Here is a 10,529-nt window from a genome sequence, read left to right as displayed (position 1 = left end):
AAACGATAAAAAAATGTCAATAGTTAATCTCTATTTTGTACCTGTCAGGAAAGAGTACACTAGCCACCAAGTGGAAAATCTAAAGGCTCCAAATCAAGCAAAAAAATGTACGTCACATCATATAATAATATACAGCTCGTTCAATTTGAAGAGAAAAAACTATGGCGACCATTACAAAATGGCAACAGGCTGTGCATAATTAATAGTTGATTAATTATTGACTTTGAATTAAACAACACATTGTATAAAAGAATTTTGAAATCTTTTTCTTCAGTATAACGTACTTTCGACGTTTTTTTTTTCAGCTTCCGCGTGCCTATCGCTATTTTTCCCGATACGCGGGCGCCGCAGTGACGTTAACTGAAAAATTGTTCGGAAAATAAAAAAATAAAACTCTCTCGCAAACACGCGGTGATTTTTGTTGCCCTTCCCAGCAAATCCCGCGTTACGGTCCTGCCTTTTTCAATATTTAAATAGAGTCGCGGAGAGCATTGTTTTTTCGAGGCCCGCACCTCCTAAATCTAAGACAAATATACGCGACGCACCAGCCGCCCGAATATAACGTCGACAGTGCTATGGAGAAGCTATAGTCTCGAAGTTCTCTTAAAAAAATCTACGCAAGATGAGCGAAGTGGGTATAGTGGACAGCCGGAAGCTGAGCACGAGCAGCTCGTTGCAGCGCCAGTGCGCAAAAGGTGAGTACTACGCGCGTAAGTTGTCGAAAAACCCGCGCGAAATCCTAACCCCAACGCGAAACTTCGATCTGTGACGTTCGACGTAATAGGAATCTCCAAGGTCGCGAAAGGTTATCGCAAAGAACTATGAGGAAGTTAATAAAACTTCATGGCTCAGACAATATTGACATGAAAATGATTCTTTTGACTACTCCATATTTAGTCGACCATATCATTTTCTTTTTCCTGACCGGGGTGGAAGCAAGCTAAAGTTCCAAAGAAAGAAGTGGCATTAATGATTTTAGGCCAATAAGTTTGATGCCAACCGTCTCAAAGATTATTGAAAAAATTGCACCTAAATATCTTCGTCAATTCCAATGCGATCATAAAATAATCCCAGACACTCAATCTGGTCATCGACCTCTTCACAGCACCATTTGTGCCTTGCTTCATGTTACTGACGATTTATTGAGAGCAGCGGATTCAAAATTAAACTCTTGAGAGGGGTGTTCCCCAGGGTAGTATTCTGGCACCTATCTTGTTCTCAGTCCACACAGCTGAATTCTCGACTGTTCCAAAATTTTGTAAATCTCATCAAGATACTCAGTTTTGTTGCTAGTGAAGCTTTAAATGCCGGTACTAAAATAAATTTGGATCTAAAAATAGTTGCGGAGGTATCTGCGGCTCACAACTTCTTATTGAATACTAACAAAACGCAGATGTTATTATTTGGAAATAAAAGGGAAGATATTGTAAAAAACGCCTCTTTTAAGATTACTGTCTATTGGCCAGCTATACCTAATCGAGATAAGGAGAGACTCCAATTTATACCATCTGATAAGGCAACGTCCAGATTAACTAACCAGTTTCCGGATTTATAGAGAAAACTTATGGGTTAGGACCTGTATACCGTTTCGGTATTTCGGAAAGTCAGGTTATCATATAGCTAAATCAAACAGCTAAAACTGCATTCAAATTGCGATCCTGATATTGATATTGACACTTTTACAAAACAAAAATCAGGTCATTTTTGAATATATCTACAGATTTACAAAAAAAAGTTGTTTCCTTTTCATTTTTTTCTACAAACGTGCTGATGTTTTTCCAACAAAACAGCTTAACAGTACTAAAATAGTCCATAACTATTTATAAACAACCAATGAGAACATATACATTTTTGGAAAATAACCCAGCAGCACCATTATTCTACAATTATTCATAAAGATTCTAGAAGTTTTGGGAAAACAACTCGACTGCACCATTATTGTATAATATTCTATAGCAGCTTTATAGCTTTACTGCTCCGTTATTCTATAACTACTTATAAACAACAAATGAGAACCTAGAAGGTTTTATAAAATTTCAAAACCAATATTCTATATTAGTTTATAACTACTTATAAACAACCAGTAACAGACTTTTAGTTTTAGGAAAACAGCCTAACTGCACCATTATTATATAATATTCTGTAACAAACTAACTGAACTATACTAGTCTACAACTACTTTTAAACCAATGAGATTTTTTTTGAAAAACGCCTTAACAACACAGTTATTAAATAAATACTTAGAAACTGCCAATACTTACCATTAATTTATAACCTGTTATGAAACGACAAATAAGAACCGAGAGGCTTTTAAAAAACATTACATTAGTTTGTACCTAGTTATAAATAACCGATGAGAGCCTAGAAGTATTTAGAAAACTGTACTATTATTCTATAATAATCGTAATAACCTATTCATTTTTGGAAAATAGCCTAACTGCACCATCAATTTATAATACTCTATAACTACGAATATGAGAACAAATAATTTTTTGGAAAACAACTTAACTATCACACTATCTATCTATCACATTCTAGAACCAATAACTAATAATGATTTAGAATTTTTTGGAGAAAAGTAAAACTGCCCCATTATTTTATGATATTCTAGAATCATTTACAAAGAAACTATGAGAATGGAGAAATTTTTTGGAAACAGTTTCACTGCAGTACCATTACTCTACAACTACTTATAAACAACCAATGCGAGTCTAAAAGTTTTTGAAAATAGCTTAATAATAATAATATTAATGATAATAATCTATACCTACTAAATAACTAACTAACCAAAAGTAACCAACGAGAACCTAAAATTTTCACAATAATTTCATATATTATTATTGGATATTGCTTTTGTTTCTAATGTTATGTTGATTTTTATTGGTATTTTTTCTCGTCGTTCAAATTTCCCGCCTCCCAGCGCCAGAAAATTAATTTCTTTGTGTCGCTCACTGCGGCGCTGGCGGTTGCTATCGTACTACGGATCCTGGAGCTCCGTTTTTTATTGGTTTTTGGTCGAAATAAACTGAAGTTTCAGAAAACGAGCCGGCCACTTTCGAGGAAGCCATCTCGGCCACCCGATTCGGCAAGTTCAACTGGTTGCTGGCCTTCGTGTGCGTACCCGCCAGTTTCTGTATCGTGTTCGACACTACCTCCATGTCGTACACTTCGGTGGCTGCGCAGTGCGATCTCGACCTCGATCTCAACGACAAAGGGCTGCTGAATGCAGTCACCTACGCCGGTAAACAGTAGGGGATAAACTAAACAACCAATGAGAGACTATAAGTTTTGGAAAACAGCCTAACTACAAACAAACTATAAATTTTTGCAAAACAGCATGACTGCGCCATTAACTATTAAACAACAACTAACAAATTAGGCAAAACTAACTAAGGCATTGATCCCCGGGCCATTTTAACTGAGAAAATGATTATTCATTACTCTATGCCAATAAGAAACTAGAAGTTTTTGGCACCATTATTCTATAGCATTCTGTAACTACTTACAACCTCTACAGTGTTGTAAAATTGCGTTACTGCGCCTTTATTACAATATATTCCTTATTCAACTATTAAACAACTAACAAACTAACCAAGGCATAATCAGACCCTTTTAACTGAGAAGATGAGAGATTTATTATTCTAGAACTACCTATAAACAACCACTGAGAGACTAGAAGTCTTTTCTATATTATTTTATAACATTTCATAACTACTTACAAACAACCTATATATTTTTGTAAAATAACGCAACTGCGCTACTAATATATTATATTCTGTAACAACCAACCAAAACGAACCTTGTTAATTGAGAAAATGATTATTCATTATTCTCTAACTACTTACCAACAACCAATGACCGATTAGAAGTTTTTGGAAAACAGCCTTACCGCGCCATTATTCTATAATATTCTATAACTTCTTAAAAACTTATAAAATTTTGTAAAATAACAAGTAACAAACTAACAAAAACTAATCAATGTATTGGTCCCTAGACCTTTTTAACTGAGAAAATGATTATTCATTATTGTATAACTACTATGTAAACAACAAATGAGATACTAGCTTTATAAAATAGCGTTACTACGCCATTAATATATTATATTCTGTAACAACTAAAAAACAACACCTAACGGACCAAAACTAACCAAGACATTGATCCCTGGAGCTGGAGCCACTAGAAGTTTTTTAAAACAGCCTAACTGCACTACTATTCTATTGTATTCTATAACTAGTTACAACCTATACATTTTTGTTAAATAACAAACTAATCAAAACTAAGCAAGGCATTGATCCATGGACCTTTTAAACTCAGAAAATGGTTTTTCATTATTATATGACTACCTACAAACAACAAAACAAAACAGCGTAACTGCGCCATCATTCTATAACATTCTATAACTGCTTACAAACAACCTGTACATTTTTTATTCATTATACCTGAATACGCAAACTCACTCACTCACAAATTTAAATGCTATTTGTGCCCGTTCGGAGCGTTTCAATTAATGTTAACGGCCAGGAATGGTGTCGAGTGCCGCCATCTGGGGGTTCCTGTTCGACGTACTCGGCAGGAAACGCCTCATCTTCGTCGGCTTCTTGGCGGACGGCCTCTTCGTCCTAGTCAGCGCGTTCGCGCAAGATTTGATGCTGATCCTAGCGGCCAAATTCTTCCAGGGATTCATGTGAGTATCCCCGCCAGGTCCGGGGTCCGGAAATACCTACCGGAAATTCCAGAGTGATCGGCCCGTTCTCCGCCCTGAGCTCCTACATATCCGAATTCCACTGCGCCAGGTACAGGCCCGCTTTCCAGCTGCTCATAGGCTGCTGCAACAGCTTCGGCACCGTGTTGCTGCCGCTCATAGCGTGGGCGTTGCTGCCCCAGGATCTGGACTTTTCGGTCATCGGCTTGGGTGAGTGTGACCTAAACAAGAATCAGCCGTTCTTCTAAGCTTTAAGGTCAAGGTGTTCTTGGACATTCGGCCAAAATCGGGGATAACACATAACCCAAAAGTAAACGTTGCTGACGCTTGTGATTCTTCTTTTCGGCTTTAAGGCCAAATCGTTCTTGGACATTCGCCCAAAAGCGATCAGGGTTAGAAACGCACCTAATAGACAGAGTAGTCCCTCTCCACATAACCTCGTGAAAGTCTTTTGCAGATTTCCATTCTTGGAACGTATTTCTATTCGTCACGGCCGTTCCCGCGCTGCTGAACGCCGCCATTTTTGCGTTCCTACCCGAAAGTCCCAAGTTCCTGATGATGTGCGGGGAGAACGAGAAAGCGCTGAAGGTGTTCGAGACGGTATACCGGGTGAACACGGGGCTGCCCGCCGATACATTCCCGGTAAGCAGTGGCGTACATACCTGAATTAGTGTCATTGGACAGAAGGTCCTTATTACTTTGTTTCTATCCCACTAGTCATTAAACTTCAGACAACGGTACCGGTTCATGATCACCGTCTGTTCTCTGTTACGGACCTCCGGGATTTTTTTGAACCGGTACAAGTTCAGAACAGTCAGACCCGGTTCAAATTTTGCCACAATGTAACGCTAGGCGACGCGCAGTGACCTTGAAAATTTGGGGTGCGATCCGACGTCAACCGCCATTTTGTCGGCAAATGAAAATTGTTATTTTTCGAAGCAGATTATTTGTCGGAACCAAGAAAAAAATTTCAGTAATATTCGTTGATATTTACCTCTAACTATTTCCAGCGGTTTTCGTAAAAAAATTATTTTGAATTTCAAAAAACCCCACGTTAAAACAAATGAGATGGTTTACGCATGTGACGAAGCCATATTGTCATTGCGTGGGTACGATAGGAAAACTTAATGCTAAAATTAGCATTAGCACACACAAAATTGTTAGTAACTAGTAATTTAACGCTGTTGGTTAGGCTTGTATAAATCATACGGGGTAAATCGCAAACGCTTCCACTGATGTCGTGAATGTGTTGTGCAAATTATTTTTAAAAAACTCAATTCATAATTTTTTTTCTACAAGGTAAAGAGACTTGTCGACGAGACCAAGTTGAACGAGAACGCGCAACATGGCGGCAAGGTGACCGCCCACCGGACGAAGGCGCAAGCCTTGAAAGAAGGCTTCCAGCAGATCAGGCCTTTGTTCTTTCCGCCGCACCTGTTTAGGATGATGCTGGTCTGCGTTGTCACCCTGTGTATCGCGTCCAGGTGAGCAGGCAGTTTTATTCAGAACACGGCGGATTAGAGTTAAATACAACTCGTGTTTTTGTCTTTTTTTTTTGCAAAATTAAAACAAACAAACGCGTTATGCCATGAAAGAGGTTAATTGAAAAGGCGCCCTTTTTTTACTTACTACAACAGGACCGAACCAAATACCGATTTAGGGTCGAGAATCGTCTGAAAAGTTATGCGACACCATTTTTTTTTTTGGTTTGGTTGGGAATCTGTAAATCTCTCCCGGGGGACAGGTGATGGTGAAAAACATACTACTTTTTTTTGGCCTCACCTGGACTTCGTTCAATCCGAGTGTCAAATAGAGGCAAGACGATTGATTACATTAGAATCTTAATTTTCGAAAAATGCCCGACTTTATATACATTAGGTTCAATTGGACATAACCTATTTAGATGTGCACGAATAATTTAATGGGAAGATAATAATTTCTTTAAGTGATTAAACAGTGAAATGAGGAAAAGCAAAGGTGAAAGGTCCTTCACTTTCTCTGCAGGTTCTTAATCAACCCTATTTTCTATGCTACCTAAACGTTAAAAGTCCAGGACGGTAAGGTCTGGAAATCTGGCAGGCCACGGAAACAAACTACTCGTTCCTAACCCACGGTCTAAAAAATCCCTAACTTTGTTCTAGAGTCCTTTTAAAGATCTAACAAAAAAAGACATGAATATGTCTCAGCCCTAACATGTTGCTGACTATCATCAATCTGCTGCTTCTCTAACAACCATCTGCTATGCTAATTGATATTTAAAGACGTTACAACCTTGTGCAAGGGGGTAACGAGGTATAGGGGGTAAAATTTGCACGGAATCAGAAGGCTAGTAAGCAAAAACGATATTTTGAGACTGCAAACTACAACAAATTTGTTCTATTATCTATGGTTTACAGCGTCAACATGCTCAGACTGTGGCTGCCGCAAATATTCCAAGCCATGACCGACTACGAGAAGTTGCAGGAGTCCGCGGACCTCTGCACCATGATGGAATCGATAGTGCCGATCAATCGGACTGTGGAGTCATGCGTAGTCGTAAATATCCGCGAATTTCTTTGACTTCGATGATGATGACGATGACGTATTTCCTAGAACACCGACAACCAGAGGGTCTACATCAACTCGATGATAGTAGGCTGCACGTCGATCGTGGGATACGGCATTACCGTCTTTCTGATGCGTATCGTCGGAAAGAGGAACGTTCTCGGTCAGTATTTGACATTTTAACCTAATACTTCGACTACCGGATCCTAGATGGCGCTAGCGACGAGCGTTTAAATCCACTATAACCCGGTATTGGCAAAAAAAAAAAAATAAAATCGAGGTCCCCTAAAAACGGTTGTCGGGTCACCAAAACTACCCGTTTCAGCAACACGTCGATTCGTTGAAATAAAAGGCAGTATTTTTACGCACAATCCTTTAATTTAGTAAACTCACCAAATTAGTAAAAAAAACAAGTAACATAAAAAAGTATGTATATAACAAAGATAGATAATTAGTGATAAGTTATAAATTCAACAAGCTTCGAATGCTTCGATGCCTGCCGAATCTTTAACGATACTGAAGTCCTAAAATTCAGTTTTCCAAAAAGTAAAACACATCTATTTAACTCAATACCTACTTCAAAAGCCACTTAAACCATGCACTAAGAGTAACCCTTGTCTTCGGTCATAAATTAATAGACAAGTGTTCGCCAGGCCGATCGTTACCATCAGTAAAATCGTAAACTTCGACTTTTGAATAGGATCGAGAAAAAACACGTGCACCTTTGACTGAAATTCCCCTTATTCTAAAAAATACCACAAGATTGTTCCCTATAAATATTTACTGGCTCTAACAATGGTAATTGACGATGACTAGAAGGCTGTGCCTCAGTTGTCAGTTGTATGGACAGCTGAAATTTTTATATTCAAGGCTTTCCCCTATTGTACAGGGTGTACAATTTAATCCGTGCAATATTAAGATATGTGGCGAATGTCTTAAATTTGAAGCTATCGAGAGTAAGTTCCCACTTACACTTAAACTGGGCGCCATCAAATATCGCGAAGTATTTTTTAAACATTTTGGAAAAAATTTTTTTGGTTACTTTGTATCCCAAAGAAAAATATTTTCCTGAAAACTATTAACCCCTTAGGCAAAATTCTTGAACCGATTCGATTATGTACAGACAATTATAGACGATAATCCAAAAGATTCTGAAAATGGTTCTTTTCTAGAGTAAATTATTTTCCGTTAAATCAAAAAATTCATAAAAAACATGCTTAATTGGTTTAAACAGCGTTAGAGGCCACATCGATAGCTACATTACATTACATACATTCATTACTTCATAGTTCCAGAAAAGAATTATTTGCTCGAAAACCGTTTGGTCTATTGGAAAAATTCGTGGGAGATTCAAGGCTATAACCTCTATTTCGAATATTTTTTTTGTTTTTGGGCAAAAAATCTAAAGAAGCTTAAAAGAAACTCTCTCTCTCGCTCTAACCTGCCAGTTTTGCGGGTAAATTATTGGCTGTACATGAAAAACGTAAAAAATCTTCTGATTTACAGCTCTTGGCAAATATACAGGGCGTGCGAGATATTTCAATTTCATATTTCACACAGTGGTCCGTAGGAGCACGAATGAAAAAACCGCGTTCTTCTAGAACAAGAGACCGCAAAGTTATGTGCTATATTCGTGTCACAAGAACACAAAAAAATATTTATTAAAATCTTACAATTAAATATTTTTTGAAGGTTCCTATTTTTTAACACTTTTGTCTTCGGATGCTAAACAAATTGATTTGAATGCTTACATTTTTATAAGAAATCCAGAAGGGGAAGTAGGAGCAGCAATAAAAACAACAACAATTGTTACTTTGTATTCATTTTTTTATGTACATGTTCATTGAAAACATACTTATATCTCGCCTGTTAATATAGGTAGATAAATTCCTAGGACGGTCCTGGAATGGTTACGGGTAAGGGTCTACCCGGTAGGGTGTTTTAAAAGGGGCTGCAGTTTTGGAATAATAAACAGTAGGCAAAGTTAATCACTGGTCGGGTCTAAAAGCACTATATTTTTGGTTGATGTATACTACATATCCTATCATTAAAGTATAAGGAAAAGCATCCCTAAAAGACAGTAATGAACCGTTTCGGATGTTTAGATACCGCGGTTAACCTAACTTCAAATTACGACGTCAACACTAATGATGTGTTTCAGTGGCGGCGGCGACGATTTCAGGGGCGGCGGCCATTTCGATGTATTTCGCGCAGAACTCGGACATGGCGCTGGCCTTTTCGGCGGTTTTCAACGCCATGGGGGCGCTCTCGGCCAACGTCGTCATTTCGGTGACGGTGGACCTGTTTCCCACGACCTTGAGGTTAAGACCTTCGTTGAGGTTACGCCGTTGCTTTTTAAAATATTTGTTTACGCGCAGGACCCTCGCCATATCGATAGGCGCCATGTCAGGCCGGGCGGGCGCTATGAGCGGCAGTTTCATATTCCCGTTTCTCATACAGAGCGGCTGCCTGCCGCCATTTTTAGCGGTCGGCGGTCTTTTGCTGAGTAAATATCGCGGGACGGGGCGGGGGAGGGGAAGGGTTCTAATCGCGGAGGTTTTCAGGTGCCGCCTGCTTGTCGATGTTCTTCCCGAAGACGGACATGCAGGCCCTGCAATAGGAGAATCCGGCTCGAAGGACCGTATTGTGAAAACTCTGCGTACTCTGAGATTAAGCGTTTCCGATTAAAAAATTCGTTAGTTTCGATATATTTTCATTCGTTTTGACAGCCGTAAGTACGCAACCGGAGCTTGTCGATTATCCCCGATCGGTTTTTAAGAAATCCGAATATATATATATATATATATATATATATATATATATATATATATATATATATATATATATATATATATATATGATGACACTATATTCCGGGATATATATATATATATATATATATATATATATATATATATATATATATATATATATATATATATATATATGATGACACTATATTCCGGGATATCATCCGTTCGCTCATTGAATCCTGCAAATACTGCATCCGACTGGAGTGTTCGAAGTGTTTTCGGAGCGCGAGCATTGAAGATGCCAAGTGAGATTTTGGCGAAACGTCTGCAGGATTCCAGTCGGAGTTCAATGAGCGAACGGATGATATCCCGGAATATAGTGTCATCACATTTTTCCATCCGTGAATCAATACGTGAGAATATTATATATATATATATATATATATATATATATATATATATATATATATATATATATATATATATATATATATATATATATATATATATATATATATATATATATATAG

The 10,529-nt window shown here is 38.0% G+C and overlaps 1 protein-coding gene across 1 annotated transcript; it reads left to right on the top strand.

The window, feature by feature from the left end:
* Window positions 1-585: 585 nt before the first annotated feature.
* On the top strand, window positions 586-9,941 carry LOC132700999 (synaptic vesicle glycoprotein 2B-like). The gene is made up of 11 exons (XM_060668605.1): window positions 586-695; window positions 3,032-3,241; window positions 4,522-4,684; window positions 4,737-4,912; window positions 5,160-5,344; window positions 6,002-6,186; window positions 7,099-7,237; window positions 7,295-7,409; window positions 9,408-9,567; window positions 9,625-9,752; window positions 9,811-9,941. Exons 1-11 carry the CDS (start codon window positions 623-625, stop codon window positions 9,864-9,866), a joined length of 1,590 nt encoding a protein of 529 aa, XP_060524588.1. The 5' UTR covers window positions 586-622; the 3' UTR covers window positions 9,867-9,941.
* Window positions 9,942-10,529: the final 588 nt, after the last annotated feature.

Source organism: Cylas formicarius, unplaced genomic scaffold, assembly GCF_029955315.1.
Source record: "Cylas formicarius isolate icCylForm1 unplaced genomic scaffold, icCylForm1.1 PGA_scaffold_4__25_contigs__length_36172078, whole genome shotgun sequence".
Taxonomy (NCBI): domain Eukaryota; kingdom Metazoa; phylum Arthropoda; class Insecta; order Coleoptera; family Brentidae; genus Cylas; species Cylas formicarius.
Note: the sequence above shows the minus strand (reverse complement) of the source record. Positions and strands in the feature narration are given on the sequence as shown.

Coding starts and splice junctions, on each gene's coding strand:
- LOC132700999 (XM_060668605.1), top strand. CDS start 623: ATGAGCGAAGTGGGTATAGTGGACAGCCGGAAGCTGAGCACGAGCAGC. Junction 4,913..5,159: donor CTTTTCGGTCATCGGCTTGG/GTGAGTGTGACC, acceptor AGTCTTTTGCAG/ATTTCCATTCTTGGAACGTA. Junction 5,345..6,001: donor TGCCCGCCGATACATTCCCG/GTAAGCAGTGGC, acceptor TTTTTCTACAAG/GTAAAGAGACTTGTCGACGA.